At 44.8% G+C, this 19827-nt stretch overlaps 3 protein-coding genes across 6 annotated transcripts in view; 2 read left to right on the top strand and 1 right to left on the bottom strand.

Moving 5' to 3' along the window:
* Positions 1–1487, bottom strand: part of Map4k5 (mitogen-activated protein kinase kinase kinase kinase 5) — a 97160-nt gene extending 95673 nt beyond the window's left edge. For 2 of the 3 annotated variants that reach the window (XM_037210589.1, XM_037210588.1), the window contains exon 1: positions 947–1070. In XM_037210589.1, the coding sequence (XP_037066484.1) occupies positions 947–1054 (108 nt within the window). In that variant the 5' untranslated portion in view covers positions 1055–1070. Of the gene's footprint in view, positions 1–946 lie in introns of all 3 variants that reach the window. The other variant, XM_028858632.1, reaches the window with a different exon arrangement.
* On the top strand, positions 1000–19544 carry LOC119088983 (serine/arginine repetitive matrix protein 1-like). Its single transcript, XM_037210592.1, has 2 exons — positions 1000–1680; positions 19458–19544. Exon 1 carries the CDS (start codon positions 1023–1025, stop codon positions 1662–1664), a length of 642 nt encoding a protein of 213 aa, XP_037066487.1. The 5' UTR covers positions 1000–1022; the 3' UTR covers positions 1665–1680; positions 19458–19544.
* Positions 19326–19827, top strand: part of Atl1 (atlastin GTPase 1) — a 64662-nt gene continuing 64160 nt past the window's right edge. The window contains exon 1 of one of the 2 annotated variants that reach the window (XM_037210590.1): positions 19326–19630. In XM_037210590.1, coding sequence (XP_037066485.1) covers positions 19597–19630 — 34 coding nt within the window. In that variant the 5' untranslated portion in view covers positions 19326–19596. The remainder of the gene's footprint in view (positions 19631–19827) is intronic. The other variant, XM_028858645.2, reaches the window with a different exon arrangement.

Consider the following 19827-nt stretch of genomic DNA (forward strand, 5'->3'; position numbering starts at 1 on the left):
TAGCTGACTTAAGAATCTGATGTGCTTTGCAACGGCGTGGCTTTTGCTGTTGTTTTTGTAATGGCAAATTACAAATTACTATTTATTTTAATATAAGAGTGCACTAAAATGATAGCAGCTCTTATCTACTCAGGGTTATGGAATGCTATAAATCCCGAAAAGCGAATTGCTGGAGTAGGGAAACCCATTAAGTTTTATTTCTTATTACCAACCAGGCAAAAATGCTTAAACTTCTGCCAGGTGAAAAACATCCTTAAATTTGTTTAAATTTAATTGCATTTTACTTATTTATTGGGTTTGTGTGTGAGTGTGTGTGTGTGTGTGAGTGTGTGAGTGTGTGAATGAGTGTGGGGTGGGGGGCATGCGTGTAGAGGTCAGAGGACCACTTGCTTCCACCGGGAGGACCCGAGGACCGATCTGGGATCGGAAGGCTTGGCAGCAAGCGCCTTTTCCTGCTGAGCCATCTCACTAGCCCCTAAAAACATCTTCCTACAGGCCGTCACGTTCACACACCTATCGTTCTACTCCAGAACCAGACGGCTTACAGTTCACAATTTACACCCAGGTTCCACAGTGCTTTTTATGTCAAGTTCATCCATAACAATAACTGAGACTACAAGTGTCTGGATTTGCAATATTCTCTCCCGTCTACCGCCTTCCGCGAAGCATTTTTTTTTTTTCCGCGCTGACACCAGAACATCCTTCCGAGTAACTTCAATACCAAACAATACGCCTTTTTAAAAACAAAAACCACAAAAAAGCCCAGCCGCGGTTTGGAAGGTGCGGTTAGCCCTTTCCCTGCCCGTCGGCAGCGTTAGAAGCGGTGGGGAACCCAGGGTGCTCGGAACGGTGCCGCGGGGGTCCGGGCCGCTTCCTGGCCGGACGCTGCGGTCCGGCGCATCCCGGGGGGGCGCCGCACGCTCGCAGGCCGGGGCCCGGGCCTCACCTTGTACACGTCCCCGTAGGTGCCGCTGCCGACCCTCTGCACCAGCTCGTAGTCGTGCTGCGGGTTCCGCCTCAGGATGTCGGCGCCAGGCCGCAGCGGGGCCTCCATCTTCGCGGCGCCCAGCCCGGGGCTCTCTGCCCGCGGCGCCCGGATCCCGCTAACGAGGGCGCGCGGCGCTTCCCAACATGGAGCCTCGGCGCGCCGCTGCGCCTGCACCCGCGAGAGCGAGCGAGCGAGGGAGCGAGCGCGGGGGCGTCACGGGCCGCGACCCCGGCGGCCTCCGGGCCTTCCCCGGCCCCGCCGGGCCCCGAGCCGTCCGCACGCGAAGGGCCGCTCGTTCCCGGACGAACACCGCGCCGGAGACCCGCGTCCGCTCGAAGTCGGCCGTGCGCACAGTCGCCGCCGCCGCCGCCGCCGCCGCACCACGTTCCCCACCCGCGGCTGCGTCACCGGGAGACACGTTCGCGGCCGGCGTGGATCGAGCCGGCCCGCCCGAGAGCGCAGGCCGCAGGCCCAGAGTGCCGCCCTGAGGCCCGCCGAGCGCACGACACCCTCGTCGCCGTCGCGCTCCGCCTCCCAGCGCCTTGCGGGGCGCCCGGGGGCGTTCGTGCGGCTTCTGACCCGCCCAGGCCTGGCCGGGATTCGTCCGGTTGCCCGCGGGGACGAGAGGAGGAGGAGGAGGGCTTGGATGCAGGCCGCGGGAGCGCTGCCTTCCTAGTTCTACAGCCGTCAAGGTAAACTGAGGCCGCCCGGGCAGGAGGTGGGGGAGTGCCGGGTTAACTAAACGCCGGCACACCCGACTGCACCTTCCTGTTTTACAGACTGTTGTTCCCCGTGGTACCGGTTCTGAGGCTGGACCGCACACCTACCTGCACAACCTGTCTTCCACCCGGGTTTTCCGACCCATTTCTGAAAACCCCCAGTTCCTACGAAGTTCCGGTGGTCTCTGGGCACCACCGCTGTGATGCAATTATAATTGGGACCAGGAGTTCTGGAGATGCTAAAAGAAAGCTCGGGCTCTGGGTCTGGTTCTGGCTCCAACACTTCCCACGTAGGTGATCTGGGACAAGGAATACTTGGCAACATCTCAGTGTCCTTATCTGTAGTTGGAAGAAGATGAGGTTTTTGCATTTGGCACCCGGGAAATGTTTGTAAAGCTTTTTTGTAAAGAGGCTCATCAAACGAAAGAGTTTTTTGAAATGCTTAACAATCCACAGAATGTTGAACAGGAATCAAGAGAAGTGGTTTGGTTAATGTTTCACAGTCTGTTGAGTTCCAGTCTTGTTCTGAAGGTTGAAATTAAGATACCATCTTTAGGTAGATGGGTAAAGTTATTTCTAGAGTCCTGCAGAGATTTTCAGTAGAAAAACCAGATAAGGACTGAAGAGATGGCTCAGTGCTTAAAAACACCGGCTGCTCTACAGAGAGAGGACTTGTGTTGATTCCCAGCACCTACACAGACTCACAGCTGTCTGTAACTGTAAGTCAGGAATCCGACGCCCTCTTCTGGCCTCTGCAGGCACCAGGCACACACATGGTGTACAGACATACATGCAGGCAAAACATAAAATTAAAGAAAAATTTAAGAAAAATTGGAAAAACCAGGTTGATAATTGGCTACTGTATGTTTAATGGCTGGAAAATTACAACAAGTTTCAGATGGTGTGTGGCTCCAGACACAATCCAATTCTGTTTTTGAGAAATGTGCTTCTTATAGTCAATAAATGAAGAAATTAAATTAACACCTTACCAGAACAGGGAATATATGCATTTTCTTGTGTTCCACACACAAAGGGCACTTATTTAGGGAACGTAAGTAAAGCCCCGGCTTACATGCTCCAGGGACAAAGCCTGTGTGTGTGCTGCCTCGAAAAAAAATTGCTGAAGAACAGTTCTGTCTTTCAAAGCTTCTTGGCACTTGTTTTGGTGGGCACATACTTTTGGCTTCGATGACTCAAAATCGCTTCAAATGTTCAATTGGTATCTTAGTACTTGTTTACTGTCATGGATTTATGTTGGTCATGTAGTCAAACCCACCCTTACCCACTCTGAGACTAGGGCCGTTGTGGGGCATTCATGGGTTGAGGGGCATTCATGGGTTGAGGGGCATTCATGGGTTGAGGGGCATTCATGGGTTGAGGGCCCTCCACCAGACTGTCCCCAGCATAATCAGGTTAACTTGGAGGGTGTAAAATTGGAGGGTGATGGGAAAGCAGCCCTCAACGGTCAGGGTCAAAAGGGGAGCATTGATCCTTTCTCTAGCATGAAATGTATTTGTCCTTATTTATGTCTACGTTATCCCATAGAGAGTTTGATCGGCTCACACAAGATACTTATTTTTACACAAGATAAGAATAAGTGAGAGGAAACTGCGTGAAATTTGAAAGGGGGGAAACAGGAAACCAGAACAATGCAACCAAAAAAAAAAAAAAAAGCAGAAGGTTTGATAGTGGATTTTTTTTTTGTTTGTTTTTGAAATAAAGATGAACAAGTTGATCATCCCTGATGCTAAGGCCTCAGAAAAGTTTCTCTCCTAAGCTGTCACAAAGTGGAAACTCCAAATAACCAGTCTGAGACAAGAATAAATACCCTGTGACAACCCTTTAAGTGTATTATATTTTGAAACACAATATTTAAAATGAATTAGGTAATAAAGAGTTTGAAGTCACAAGTGGAGATGTTGTACGTGGCCAGTAATGGCAGATCCATATGCTTCGACCATCAACCATGAAGCGGATATCCCAGGAAGCCAAGATCCCGAGTGGTGGTTAAAACAGTGTCTGCAATAATCATTATTTTACTTGTACCACAGATGATGCAAATAGGAAAACATTTGCTTTATACTAACTCAAAAGGAATTTTAAAGATTTTCTTTTTCAGAGCTAGCTGAGTTAATTTTAATAAGATCAGTGATAAAGGTTGTTTGGTAAAGAAATTTAAATTCAATTTACTTATGAACAAACTATGAATAGGTTTAGTTTGTATATTAAACAATTATGCATATAATTTCAAGGTTAAAAGTTATATAACAGTAAATCATTGAAGCTAACATTGAAAGAACTCCTACAAATTGCTCAGTTTTATAATGACAAGATATGGAATGAGAAGAAACATGAAACATGACTTAAGTATCTCATCCAAAACTAATATATGTGTGTGTGTGTGTGTGTGTGTGTGTGTGTGTGCGCGCGCGTATAATCCTTGACATGAAAATGTTTTCCAGCTTTGAAAAATTTTATTTTTGATAGAATTTATTTTTTTTGGTGGGGGGCAGTGCTAATGCCTGTGTGTGTATGTGTGTGTGTGTGTGTGTGTGTGTGTGTGTGTAGGTTGGAGGACAACTTGTGGGAGTCGATTCTGTCTTTCAACCATGTAGATCAAGCTGAGGCCATCTGGTGGAGGCAAGGGCCTGTACAGGCTGAGTGTCTCACCTCCGTGTTTCCAGCTCTTTCTCTGTTCCATGTAGCAAACGGTGGTGTTTTACTGTCTGCTTGTAATGCTGCCCTCTCTTAATCTTCTTCAGTAACGTGCTGCTTGTGATTGGTGATCCTAAAGTCAACTTGAATTTTAGCCAAGACTAAATGACAACAAAAACCAAGGCCTTGGAATGTTTTACGTTTTATGTAGCTAAGGTTCAAATTTATTATCCAAGCAAAACTGGCTTAATAAAATGCTAAAATTAGGCTGTTGAATGTGGTGGTGCATGCCTTTAACCCCAGCACTCAGGAAGCAGAAGCAGGCAGAGCTCTGTTAGTTCCAAAGCCAGCCTGGTCTACAGAGTGAGCTCAGGCCAGCCAGGGCTACACTATCTTAGAACATACAGATTTTAGCAATGTAACATCTCTACCCACCCCTCCCTGGCTCCACCCTGGGCTGTTTGAGACAGGGTTTCACTGTGTAGTCCTGGCTGGCCTGAAACTCACAGAGGACCAGCTGCCTCTACTTTCTGTTTTCTGGGATCAAAGGTGTGCACAGCTGCAGTATTTTTATATGATTAAACAAATAGCTCCTTGTAGTTGTTAGATATCAATCTAACAAATTGATCAGTTGTCAGAAGACATTGTGACAATTATGATCTGAATTTTTAGATAGTTGATATTAAATCATTCTTTCTGTTACTTGTTATAAGGAGAAGTCTGTTAAGGAGAAAACCATATTTTCAAAGTATAGGGTGGTTCTTATAGTTTATCCTGGCTAGCACTAGAACATGGACTTCGTTTAGAATTCAGATCTGGTCACTGTAATGTAAGTTTTCAGAAGATATGAAAGTGGTTCACAGATAATGCAGCTGGAATTATCTTTGGACATGGTAAGAAGCTGTTTCTACTATTTTAACCAGGGGGTGGTTTAGGGGAATATATTGGGATTGGAAAAGGGGTTTCCTTTTCTATATTTGGCTCACAAATTGTTCTGTCTGAAAATTCAGTAGCTAAGAGAAGAAAACAAATTACAATCTCCTGCTGTTCCTTATCTTCACTTTGTAACAGGTAAAATGTTTGGAAGGATACCCAAAGGTTGCCTTTATATCACATGGACAAGAATTGTGAGCAGAAGAGGCCATGGTGCCTGGCTATGGCCCTGTCTTACAGCTACCCGCCCCTCTTTGGAGACAAGTGCGTGCGTGCTCTCTCGCTCGCGCTCTCTCTCTCTCTCTCTCTCTCTCTCTCTCTCTCTCTCTCTCTTCCTCCCTCCCTCCCTCCCTCCCTCCCTCTCTCTCTATATATATGTGTCTGTCTGTCTATCTATCTATACATACATACATACATACATACACACACACACATACACCTCTGGCTGTCCTGAAACTTGTTATGTAGACCAGGCTGGCCTCAAATTCACAGCACAAATTCCTAGTGCTGGGTTTAAATGTGTGCACTACCACTTCTGGTCCAATTATATTTCTTACAGGATTCCAGCAAGATCTCCTTTTATCTCAGGATGTATCACTATGCCTTCCTATTTTTTAAAAGATTTTTTTCTTCTTTTTTTGAGACAGGGTTTTTCTGTGTAGTTTTGGTGCCTGTCCTGGATGTCACTCTGTAGCCCAGGCTGTCCTCCAACTCACAGAGATCCGACTGGCTCTGTCTCCCGAGTACTAGGATTAAAGGCATGCACCACCACCACCCAAAAGATTTTTATTTATTTGTGTGTGTGTGTTTGTGTATGTATGTATGTAAGTGTATGAATGTTTTACACACACACACACACACACACACACACACACACACACACACATACACACATATATATATCATGTGCAAGCCCAGTGCCCAGGGAGGCCAGAAGAGGGTTGATCCCTGGAACTGGAGTTACAGCCAGTTGTGTACTGGGAGTTGAACCATGGTACTTTACAAGGTCAGCACGTGCTCTTAACCACTGAGCCATTTTACCAGCCCTTCACTATGCCTGCTTAATATGTGTGTGGTGTGTGGTGTGTGTGTGTGTGTGTGTGTGTGTATGTGTTTATTTTATACACACACACACACACACACACACACACACACACAGAGATATATAATTTAATTGAAATGTCTGTATAAAAAGGCTCCAGACATCTCATTAAACAACTCCCATCCCCACACTCACATCAGGGTCACAGAAACACATCTGCAAACTTCAGTCAAGGCCTTGAGACTCTGTCCTCCACCCTAGCAAACAGATTATACAAAGTCAGTAATTTAAAACTTCCCAGCACAGGGCCATGGGGCCCCCGACTCCCCTTAAATTAGCCCTGTGGAAATTCCTCCTCTCACAAACACATCGGCTCAGGGATTAGGACGGAGTCGTGATTGCACAGCCACCCTCAGCATTCCTGTACTCCAGGGGCCCGGAGAAGGTGGCTGCTTGGAAGAAGTTACTTTAACCAACAAATGAAGCAAGGCAAGGGCACCCTCTCCCCGCAGGGGCTGTCATACTGTAGTTTCAGAAATGCTAGTACACCAAGCTGTTTGCTAGGGGTGGTAGGTGGACATCAGTGGCCCAGCTGTTGCGTTGCTTATGTGCAGACACTGGAGGATGAGAGGGGCACTGGAGAAGCTCCATGTCACACGCAGGTGCCACCAAGATGGAGCAACAGGTCCCTGGTTCAAGTATCCACCCAGGGAAGGTGGGACACTGACTTCTTGATTTCCCTAACCTGTCTTTACTTTTATGAGAAGTTCTTTTATTAGTTTCTCTTTATGTCTTTTTTTCCTCTCTAAATCCTGATTGGTAAAATTATATGAGCTGGAAATAGTCTCAGAAAAAAAAGACCTTCGAGATTGCACTCGGGGGTGCTACATATCTGGTGGTGAACTACTAAAACCTGCAGAGGAAAATGAAGCAGTGATGCTCCATAGTGTGGAGTAACCCACACGGCATTAGTAGTGACATGAGCTGGAGTGCCAGCCGAGGGCATGGCATCAGCGCTGCATCCCCAGCACTCAGCTGGTAATGATAATAACGGTTCCTAAAACTGTAATGCCATTAGTGTGGTCTTACTGCTTCTGATCTCTGCATGGGTGCATGCACTTACATGTCTGCAACACACACACACACACACACACACACACACACACACACACACACGGTGTGTGGGGCCCAGGGTGGAGACTGAGAGACTTGAGTTCTGTACTTAAAGTATACGTAGACACTCCAAAGATTTTTTTTTTTTTTGATAGCTGTGAAGAATTCTATTGTCTCTTATAACTGTCAGCCACCAATGGCTAAGGATCAAGGCTGGGGCCTGACTGCAAGAGCTACAGAGTTGCAAACTCAGTAACTCCAAGATCTGTGTCTGTTAGGCGAGGGGAAGGTCTGGAACCTTGTGCCAGGGCATTTGAGCAGATAGAAGTCAGGATCAAAGTCTTGACCGTGGGTTAGAGTTTTTGCATAGCCCAGATGGAGAAGTTCTAGCCTGGTCTTGGATGGAAGAGTTCATATACTTGAAGATGTTACAGAGTCTTGCCAAATACTTGCCTAGAATTGAGATGTCTGTGTTGACTGAGCATCTGGAAGCCCTTCCACATGGGTCAGTTGAAGCTCCTGCTTAATAAGGCTGTCTTACTTTTTTATTGCTATGATCAAAAACCATGACCAAGGCAAGAAAGACTAAAGAAAGGATTGAGTTTGGCTTACAGTCTCAGAACATTAGAGTTCATGATGGTGGGGTGAAAGGCAGCTGAGAGCTTGCATCTTGATCCACAACAGCCAGGCAGAAAGAGCAGTCACTGGGAATCATAGTTGTCTTTGGAAACCTGAAAGCCTACCCTTAGGGACACACCTTCTCCAACAGGGCCATACTTCCTAATCCTTCCCAAACAGTTCTGCCAGCTGCGGACCAGATGTTAAAATATATGGGCTTATGGGGGCCATTTTCATCCAGACCATGACAGTGACTTACAGTATCTATATGGAAGTGTCAGAATTTCCCTCGTCTATTGTAAAGGAAGGACTCTGTAGGTTCAGGAAGATGGAAGTATTGCACTTTGTTTTAGATAGGACATGTGCCTCCAAATGCTTAGGTGTGTAAGGTTTTCTTCATAGCTGGTAGGTCCAGTCACTGGAAGATGATAGGTTTCTGAGGGCTCTGACTCAGCTGATGGATTGATTCATTGAGAGTATCAAAATTTGAATGGACTTTTTAGGGTGTTGGAAACTGTAGAGGGTGGAGTCTCATTGGAGGAAGAGGATCACTGGGAACATGCCTTTGAAGGGTATTTTTTGTGCCCAACTTCCTACTCTGTTTCTCGGTCCTTCCTGGCTGCCATGAGGTGAGCAGCTTTGCTTCAGCAGGTTCTTCTGCCATGATCCCTTCCCTCAGAACACAATCAACACGATGGAGCCGGTTGACTGTGGCTCATAACCTCTGAGTTAAGTTTTCTGTTGTTTTTGTCAACTGTTTGTCGCAGTGACAGAAAGAAGACTGATACACTGTCCTGTGTCTGTCCTGTACAGCTATGCTTTGTGCACAGCTCCCCTGGGAGGGCCCACAGAAGTTACCCAACCAACCCTGAGTGAAGGGGAGCAGAGAGATGCTTGCCAACTTCTCTGGTGACTGTCCTCAGTAGGTTAGAGATGATGTTGCCACAGTAACACAGGGAGATCTTTGGAGAGACCAGAAGACGAACTCTCAAAGGCATGCTGAGTACAGTTACTGTTGATAACCCTCAAAAAGAAGGGATCACAAGGGATTACAGTGGTGGCCTCTTGATCCTCAGATCTCTGAAATGAATGAAACCAGTGGCCTGCCTAATTGCTACTTAATATATGTGAGTAGAAGAGTTACAGAAATGGTGAGCAGAAAAGGAACTGGTCACTATAATAGAGATACAGAACATTATCTAACCTATGATGGTAAGCCAGTTCGTAAACCTGGAATCCTTTAATTAAAGGGTGGAAGGCAGGTTTCCTTGAGGAAGGATGTTGCCTATGGCTACATACAATGATTGGTCCTTTCCTGAGGCTATTTCCAGAGAGACATGTGACCTTTCACCCGGGAGAATAAGAATTGAGGAATGTGAAATTCTCACAGTTTAGAGGGTAGTAGCCTGAACAACATTCCCTGAAGCATGAGTGTAACGTAGCAGAATTCCAGTGATCTCAGTAGAGGTTGAAGAAAGCAGATGTCTTTCATGAAAGGGCTAGAAGAAGCTCATAAGTGCTGAGGTTGCTTTCCAGTTTACAGAGTGTATGTGAGAATGGGCACACTGCACAGAGGAAACGCTGCAAGAGGCTTGTGAATGTCAACCCTGGGATGTGAACTTGTAGGACTGGTAGGACCAGTGTGACCCCTGGGCGTAAAGTAGTAAATCAATTAAACCTTATTACTTGGGAAATTAGTTTAGTGTCACTGTTAAAGATCTGAAAGACATTAGTGCATTCCTTAAAAATCTGAGAGGGGTTGCTAGAGGGATGGCTCAGAGGATAAGAGCACTTGCTGCTCTTTCAGAGGACCCAGGTTTGTTTTCCAGCACCCACATGGTGGTCACCATTGTAAGACAAATTGCTAAATGGTCTTATTAATAAAAAACCTGGAGCCAGATATTGGGGTAAAAACTGAGAGATCAGAAAAACAGAAAGAAGCCACTTGGAAATCCTCAGTCAAAGAGACCTACTCCTTGCATACCCAAGCCTATATGCCTTTCTGTTCTGCATCTCACTTCCTCTCTCCGCCCAGCTGCATCACTTCCTGTCTGTCTGTACAGACTTCCAGACCTCTGGGTTAGTGCTGAGATTAAAGGCTTGTGTCACCATGCCTGGCTCTGTTCCCCAGTGTGGCCTTGAACTCACAGAGATCCGGATGGATCTCTGCCTCCTGAATGTTAGGATTAAAGGCATGTGCTACCATTGCCTGACTTCTATGTTTAATATAGTAGATGGCTTTTTCCTCTGATCCTCAGATAAGCTTTATTAAGAGTGCACAATATATTGGGGGACACAGTATATCACCACACACCATATATACTTCCATTCCAGGGGATCCAACACTCTCTTCTGACCCTTACAGGCACCATACATGTAGGCAAGATACACATTAAGTAAAATCTAAAAAATAAATTTTTTTAAATCTGAGAGACAGAGGTCTTTCTCTTTTAGCACATCTGTTGGGGACATTCAGTGGTGTCTTGGTCCATTTTTTGTTGGTATAACAAAATACCACAGACTGAGAATTCCTCTCCTAGTTCTGAAGGCTGTACAGTCCAATATCAAGGCGTTGGTGTCTGACAGAACCTCTGGGTCTATCATCACTTAGCAGAAGGCAGCTGGACAAGAACTTGCTAGTGAAATGAATAGATGAGGGAAACTCATCATTAAAGAATTTAAGTGGACCCAGCCTTCATGAGCTAATCATCCCTTAAAGGGCCCATCTTTTGACATGGTCACAATAGGGATTAAGTTTCCAGCATATGAACTTTGGTGAACACTTCCAAACCACCCCTAAAAGACAAATTAGCTTTGGAGATGTTTGTGAATTAGGAAAAAAATTCACCAGTTTCAGGGGAAATGTATCTATAGGTAAAGAACTTGCTGATCGAATAATCACACCCTTAGTTCAGGTCCCCAGCATTATCTGAAAGCCAGGCATGGTGGCATTACCCGTAACTCCAGCACCAGGGAGGCAGAGACAAGAGGATCTCAGGGGTTTGCTGGCCAGCCGGTCTAGTTGAAACTGAACTTGGGGTTCAGTGAGAGACCTTGCCTCAACAAAATAAAAAGGCAGAGAAGCAATTGAGCAAGAAATGGTCAATCCCTGGCCTCCACATACATACACATAAGTGAGCAAACATAGAAAAGCTTACCTGTACATGTGCACACATGTACACCACACACAAACATGAACAGTCAATTAATCTGAAATACTGCATTTAGAACCTTTTCTAGAGCTAATAAATATAAACTTGGTAGCCTGAGCATGGCTGCTTACTTAAAGCCCAGAATGTATCTTTTTCAGTTCCTGTTCAACAAGGATAATCTGAAGCACTTTGCTTTCCTGGGGCTGTGTTAGCACGTCACTGTTCTACCTTTTCTGCTCAGTGACACAGTGTGATTGTAGACTGATCTTTGTCTCCTTACTATCTAGAAGAACATCGTGGCAGTTTATTATTTTGATTCCATTATAAAAATAGGGCCTGAGGAACAGGAAGTATCTATTATCCTATATACCTTAGAAAGACCATTAAGGCAGATGTGATCTGGCACATATCGTCATGGCCATTTAGGACTTAAGACAGGAGATCCATGAGCCTAGGAGTCTGGGACCAAACTGAGCAAAAGTATTTTAACTCATTCCTTAAAACAAAACAAAAACAAATTACCCTTATACCAGAGGGTGAAACATAAATCCACGTGGTCCTAGCACATCAGTGAAATGTATCCATCTCAGAGGATGACTTGATGTGCTCAGCTGTCCTGTTTGGATTTTGAAGACAATGTACTACATTCGCTGCTCTGTGGTCCTTTCTCTCGTAACACATAACTACCAGTTTACTTGGGACCTCGAACGATGTAACACCTGGCTGATGACCTGTGCTTTGCCATGCAGTGTCCTGATACTTGGCCTTTAGGGCTCAGCAGACCTGATGGTGAACACAAATATGATACGGAGTTTCTTGCAAACCCCAAATGAGAATTGCAGCACTAAGGATGCTACCTAGGCTTCTGGAATATGAACATGCCCGATCTGTGATGACTATATTACTGAAAGCCGACTCCTGGCTTATTACCAAGCATTTGGTAGATATTTAACACCAGACTATGGGGTACTAAGTGGCTTTGTGACATAAACTGGTCCTTAGGAACTGTGTGTTATCTAGTTTACTTAATTACAAATGCAGGCATCAGAATTTGATTGTTAAACGGAATAGTACATACTGGAAAAGCGTGGCACTCTCTGGAAGCACAGGTAAATTTCTAACAAGCTTCCATGGTGTCTGCCCACGCCACACCCCTTTTCTTTTACTTACATATTCTGGCTCAGGGTCATTTAGTGGAGGGAGAACGTGTGCAGACCTGGTTTATGAATAGTCAGCATTCTGTGTTAGCACCAATGTGAAGTAGCTTGCTGCTGATTTATGGCCCTGACCCACAAAGAGGAATGACAGTGAAGAGAGATTCTCCCAGTGGGTACAACGTTGATAGTACATTTCATTGACCTTTTCGTTAGGAAGGAGAATTGGCCTGAGGTATGAATCAGTATTGATTTATGCACATTAGGTAATACTTTGGTCAGTGACTTAGAAAGAGGATTAAAATTAAGGAAGTTGGTAGGTAAGGTATGATGATGGGTGGGTTATTAGAATTACACAGAACATGAAAATATTTGTGAACTGTATGACCCCCCACCTGAGGATTTCCACCCTGAGAAGTGAGTGATTCTCCAAGGTGGTCTGCCCTAGATGTCAGCCAGCCAGTCTTTCAGCCACTGTAGTGCTGCTTAGTCGCCCCAGACGGCAATAAGAACTTAAGCTAAATAGACTTAACAGTGTGGAAGTCTGTTTGCCAGGTGTAATTCAGTATTGTCACTATGGAGTGTTTAGCTGGCTTTAGCAGAGGTCAGTACAGCGACTCCAGTCTGATATTGGTGCCTAGATCAGCCAGCCATCTGATTGTACTAGATGGTTTCTATTTTGATGGGAAAGGCCTCCACAGAAACAGACACATACTGCACAGAGTTTGCATTCCCTGTCCATAAACTCCTTCTGGTGTCATAACCCGGGGGCTCGTAGAACACCTTGTTTCGTCTCCATGTATCACTGTCTTTGGACAAGAAGCTGAGTTTGCTAAGAACGCAGTGTGCCAGTACAGTCCTGCCTTTGGAGTTAGGTGCTTGGCCTCGCACCTGTGAGTCAGAAATGGCTAATTTGATATAGCGGGGGGGGGGGGGTTGTCTGCTGACTGAGATGTGGTCTCCGTGAAGATATGGCATACAAATTAACCCAATATTCATATTTTGTCATATGTAACCCATGATCAGAATTCATGGGCTTGTGAACCAAGGATTAGAAGTCTCATTGCTTTTAGATTATTCCTAATAATTATTGGAGAGTTTTTGTCCTTCTAACTTATTATTTGTAATTTTGTCTCTACACGCTGGGCTTAGTTATTGTTCCACAAAGGGAGGAACTCTATCTGGAGCCCTTAATACTCACATTAGCTAGAATAATAATGTTAATGCTCAAGCTAGAACAAGTAGCCTGGATCATATGATGGAAGCCCCAAGAAAAGGATGAAAGAAAGTACAAATCTTGATCTTCCTTTGAAGGCACCATGTTCAGTGCTCGTGTTGTTCCAGGAGAGGGGATACTTTTCTACTTAAGCCACGAGGATTGTTTTACAGCAGCCCAGTTCACCCCTAACTAGTATAATCCATGGCATGTTGAGCTGATGAATTAGCCAGGGTCAACCTGTCTCCAAACAAATTTTCATTTGAGAGTAATGTCCTGTTTTATTTAAGCCTTTTTGAGATACATGTAAAAGCATGTTGATCGATACAAATGCCTCTTTAAATTTGCTTATTATAGACTCTATAACATAAATGGTATATCATAGACTCTTTAATATGGAGGGAAGCATTAAGTTTGGGCATCAGTGATAGAAAAACTCCTGGCATAGGGAGGATTTTATTTACGATAAGGTAAAATGAATGTGAGAAAGGACCAATAGAAGGAAAATTGAGGATACAGAGTAGAAAACAGGTTATATAAGATGTTAGAGATGCAAAAGCTTTACCTCAGAGTTGATTCATGTTGTAGCATGTATCAGTACTTCTTCCTTATGACATAGTATTCCATCATATGGATAGACTACATTTGTTTACCCATTAGTCATTTGGCATCTGAGTTGTGTCTTATGTAGCTAGTCTTTCTTGTCAGGCTTTGGACCACCAGTCCCCAAATAACAACGCAGAGACTTATTAATAATTATGAAAGCTTGGTCTTTAGCTAAGCTCTTAAAACTTAAATTAACCTGTTTCTGCTAATCTACCTTCTTTCTACATGGCTTTTTACATTTACATACATCTCTTCCATTCTGTACATCTGACTCCCTATGTGTCTCACTGTGTCCCCCACTTTACCAGATTCTGACCCTCTTGAGTTCCTCTCTCTGCCCAGAAGTCCTGTCTCTTCTCACCTGCCTAGCTATTGACCATTCAACTCTTTATTAAACCAATCAGGTGCCTTAGGCAGGTGAGGCCAAAGACAGACACATCTTCACACAGTGTAAACAAATATCCCACAACAGTCTTAGTTAGGGTTTTATTCCTGTGAAGAGACACCATGACCACGACAACTCTTATAAAGGAAAACATTTAGTTTGGGCTGGGTTACAGCCCAGAGGTTTGGTCCATTGTCATCATGGTGGGATGCATGGCAGTGTGCAGGCAGACGCGGTGCTGGAGAGGAGCTGAGAGTTCTGCATGGGAATCAGCAGGCAGCAGGGAAAGAGAGTGACACTGGGCCTGGCTTGACTATCTGAACCCCAAAACCCACCCCACTGACACACTTCCTCCAACAAGGCCACACCTCCTAAGAGTGCCACTTTCTGTGAGCCTGTGGAGGTGAGTTGTGTCTACTTTTTCATATTATTAACACTAACATTGCTGTACGAGTCTCTGTGTGGACTGCCACTGTCATTTCTTTGGGCTACACACCTAGGCGGAGAATTGCCGAGTCACACAGTCATCCTGTGTTTAGTTTGCAGAAGGACCGGACTCCTTTCTCATGTTGCTGCAGCATTTTATATTTTCACCTGTGGTGTGTGAAGGTGTTAGTTTTTCTACACACTCGTCAGTGCCTTCTATTGCCTCTCTTGGTTATAGTCACTCCAGATGTGAAGTGGTATCATGTGGTTTTGCATTTCTGGAATGAGTGAAAATGTCATCATTTCATGTCCTACTAGCCATTTGGTTCACTTGAGACATACGAAACATCTTAAGTTTAGCTACTTAAAATTTCAGATTATTGTATTTTTATTATGTCATATTACAATTCAGTGTCTCAGAGTTCATTCTATTCTCCCCCTCCTGTTTTCTTAACCTTAGGTAACTCTATCTCTGTCATTATGTGCTTTACATCTCTTTAATCCTAGTGCACACATAATTTCTAACCATGTGTGCTAAGCAAACAGAACAACAAAAGAGTGCAATTCTTGTATTTAGTTCCTGTTGGTTTAACTTTTTTTTTTCTTCAGGTTCTCATTATGTAGCTCACTTTGGCCCTGAACTTACTTATTCAAGACTAGCCTTGGGCTTGAAATCCTCTTTCCTCCCAAGTGTTGGCTTAAGTTGACTCTCTTTGTGTTTTGATTAATTTTTACATTTACTTAGTGTTTGTAGGAGAGGATGTATAGAGGTCAGAGGATACGTTGCTGGAGGTAGTTCTTTTCTTCTACCGTGTAGGTTCGAGGACTGAACCCAGGCTGTGAGGCTTGGCAGCAAGCACCTTTCCACCCTGAACCACGTGGTGGCCTCCACTTGTGTTTTAGATGGAGTTTGGCAGCTGGACTTTAGTTCCTTCCACGTTGTACTTGATCCTGGCCAAAATGCTAAAAATAATTCCGTCCACATCCTGGTTAGTTCACTTATTTATTTTGGAGACTGTGAAACTGTCATGGCTGTAAGAGAATTATGTACACAAGCTATGCGTGGGGAATGTGAGTACCCACAGCCCTTCCTGCCATTTCCATTCTCCTGCCTACCTCCCATCAGCAACCTGTCTCAGTGCCTTCTGAGTTATTTTTACCATGTTCATTGCATAGATAAATAGAAACATTATTTTATAGCATTTTCTATTTTATGGGAGGTTATATTATTATTTGATCCATCTTCCACTTAAATGGGTGGAAATTAATTTTGACAGTTGATAATGACCAACTGAATTTTTTAAAGACTCATAATAGTGCATTGTGCAGATAGATCACATTTTATTCAACCACTCCTCAATGTGTGGGCATTTCACCTGCTTCTGGTGTTTTACAGTTATAACCCCCACACAAACATAACAAATAACTTTTTATGTTTATTTTCATGTGGTTTAAAGTATTTCCTTGGGGTTTATTAAGTTAATGGTTAAAAATAAATAAAAGCCAGAGGCCAGGGATGGTTGTGCACATGTTTAATCCCAGCACTCAGGGGGCAGAGGCAGGCAGATGTCTGAGTCAGAGGCCGGTGTGGTCTACAACAGAGCAAGTTTCAGGACATCCAGGGCTGCAGAGTGAAACCCTGCCTCAAAATACAATACAATACAATACAGTACAGTACAGTACAATACAATACAATACAATACAGCCAGGCATGACAGTAGCACATGCTTATAATGGATCACTCAGGAGTTGTGATCAGGAAAACTAGGGGTTCAAGGCCAACCAGGGCAGTGTAGCAATATCCTTTTGTAGATAAGTATTCCAGAAACGCCTACTGACAGAATCCAGAAACAGTGACACCCCAGCAGCAGGAGCACAGCCTGAAAGGAGCCCAGAGTGCCCAGAGAAATGCCTCCTCCTAGTCCTGAGGCAGGGCAAGAGGAGGGAATCCTGAAACATTTCCTTGTGCCCCAAACCGGGAAGTGCCTAACATTTGCAGATGAAGCAAATGTTACAAACACAGGAGCCGACTCAAAGAAGCTCCTTAGGGCAAATCTAGGGAATTTCCAACATTGAAAAGAACGGGAGGACTGAAGAGATGGCTCAGTGGATAAGAGCACTTGCTGTGCACATTTGATGACCCGAGTTCAGATCTCTGTCATGTAAAAGCCAAGTATAGCGCTGGTGCCTATAATCCCGTGCTAGGTAGGGGAGAGACAGCAGGAGCTTTGGCCCTTGCTAACAGCCGGCCTAGGGTAGTTGGTGAGCTCCAGGGCTAATGAGAGACTCCGTCTCGATTGAGTAAGGCAGAGAGTGACAGAGCAGGACCCTGGGCATCCTCCTCTGACCTCTACAAGCACGGACATCTGCACACATATACATGCACTCTTAAAAAGGAAGGAAGGATGGCAATGAACCGTCTTTAAAGAGTCCATGAATCTATAGTTCTTTTTTGTTGTTGTTGCTGTGACACAACACCATGACGATGCTGGCTAGTTTTATGTCAACTTGTCACAAGCTAGAGTTAACTCAAAGGAGGGAGCCTCAACTGAGAAGATGCCTCCATATGATCTGGCTGTAGGGCATTTTCTTAATTAATGATCAGTGAGGGAGGACCCAGCCCATTGTGTGTGGTGCCATCCTTGGTTCTGGGTTAGTTCTATAAGAAAGCAGGCTAAGCAAGCCATAGGGAGCAAGCAGTAAGCAGCTCCCCTCCATGGCTTCTGCATCAGCTCCTGCCTCCAGGTTCCCACCCTGTTTGAGTTCCTGTCCTGACTTCCTTTGATAAAGAACATTGAGTGATGTGGAAGAGTCAGCCAAATAAGCCCTTTCCTCCCCAACCTGCTTTTTGGTCATGGTGTTTCATCGTAACAACAGATACCCTAACTAAGACAATGACCTGGCATTCTTGTCTGAATTACATTTATATTAATTATTTTAAATGGGAATTTAAAAATAATTAAATTTTTAAGGCAACTTAAAGGAAGGGTTTGTTTTGGGCTTCAGTTCTAGAGGGATAAGGGTCCATTACCACCTAGGCTGGGAAGCATGGCAGCAGGCAGGCAGGGTGGTAGGAATAGCTAAGGCTCACATTTCCAACTGCAAGCATCAAGCAGGCTCTCAGAACCTGCCCTTAGTGACATACTCCCTCCAGCAAGGCCACATCTGGTAAACCTACCGAAACAGTGCCACCAACTGAAGACAGAGCATTCAAATGCTCAAGATACTTGGGAGATACCTCATTCAAACCACCCTAGTGTTGCTCAATATATAAAAGTGTGTGTGTGTGTGTGTGTGTGTGTGTGTGTGTGTGTGTGTTTGATAGAACGTCTAACTGTAAACTGTAAAAGAAATTATAGAATTATTTTTAAATTCCCATTTAAAATAATTAATATAAATGTAATTCAGACAAGAATGCCAGGATTACTGAAATCATTAGGTAAAACGTCCTTGGGGAACAGTTGAAGACATACTATACGTGCAGTCATTTACTGAAGGCTTTTTTGTGATGTCCAATTTCATAGTATTTACCCATAAATTACTTCACTAAGAGGGAAAATGGCTTCTATGAAAGTGAGGAGTTATTGTAACATGCCCTAAGTAGAGACCATGGGTCTGGCCATTGAGAGGCTGGCATCGTGTGGATCAGTAGAGTGTGAACAGGACAAACTGAGGAGGTGAATGGGATGCAAGGATCTAGTGGTCAGAGTGTGAAGGGGTGGGTCTACAGGATCCTGACCACACCGACGTTTGGGCAGAGAGGCAGAAACTTTTTTTAAAGTAAGAATATGTTTTAGTATTTGTTGCATTTTCCTTGAAATTTGCTGCGACCTTTATAGCTGCCGAAGCATCCTGTACACCCTGACGATGGAGCCTGTTTTTTCTTCAGATGTTTGCTGTCAGACTATATATAACTTCAGACTGTCTTTGCAACTTTGAGATGTTCCATTAGACACTGAGCAGTTACAGATTACAGTTAATCTCGAGCTTACTTTGATCTAAATTAGCCTAATTATAAGACTCAGACTTGCTTAGTGTACATTTACAACAATACAAGTGTACATTTTAAAATATGACCTTCTAAAATGAAAACTTAAAAAGATGCCTGGGGGATAATGCAGAGCACTTTAATTTGTCCAGGTGTTGCTAGCATGTGTTGGAGCAGCCAGAATAATGATGGTTTATGTGCTTCTGTTTATGTTTAAAAGATAATGCTTTTAAATTCTATGAGTGTGTGCTGGGGTGCTGTTTGTGTGTGTGTGTGTGTGCGCGCGCGCGCGCGCGCGCGCTGAAAATGTTGCAGTATATAGTCTCTCGCTGTCTTCACAGATTAGGGGTGGGCCAAGGTACAGAGGGTGTGACGCTGGTATTTGTGTGAACTCCAGCTGGTGATGCTGAGCTTGGTTCATCCGCTTTCTCCTCCCTTTTCCTCCCCGGTCCTTCCCACCAGCGCCACAGCAACATCCTCAGAGTCTGAGCGAACTGCGCCCAGAGCGGGCACAGAGCCTCTTACTGCCAGCAACCTGCGGCCCTGGAGACGACCACAAGCGCAGTGACAGCACCTCGCCACCACCAGCCCAAGGACCGCCATGGCCAAGAGCCGCAGGGACAGAAACAGTTGGGGTGAGTAGCAATCGGTAACTTGTGCAGCCTTCAGAGGGTCTGGCCCTGTGTTTTCTGCTGCCGAGCGCCTGCCTCTGCAGACTGCTCACTGCTGGGAGGAATCGCGCTGTCACCAGTGCGGAGCCTGGTGCAGGCCTGGCCTGCGGCTCCTTCCCGTTCCCTGCGAGCCGCCTCCTCCCAGCATTTGGACAGCACCC

Source organism: Peromyscus leucopus, chromosome 14 (assembly GCF_004664715.2).
Source record: "Peromyscus leucopus breed LL Stock chromosome 14, UCI_PerLeu_2.1, whole genome shotgun sequence".
NCBI lineage: Eukaryota > Metazoa > Chordata > Mammalia > Rodentia > Cricetidae > Peromyscus > Peromyscus leucopus.

Excerpts from the sequence above, each read along its gene's own strand:
- LOC119088983 (XM_037210592.1), top strand. The coding sequence starts at position 1,023 with ATGTCGGCGCCAGGCCGCAGCGGGGCCTCCATCTTCGCGGCGCCCAGC.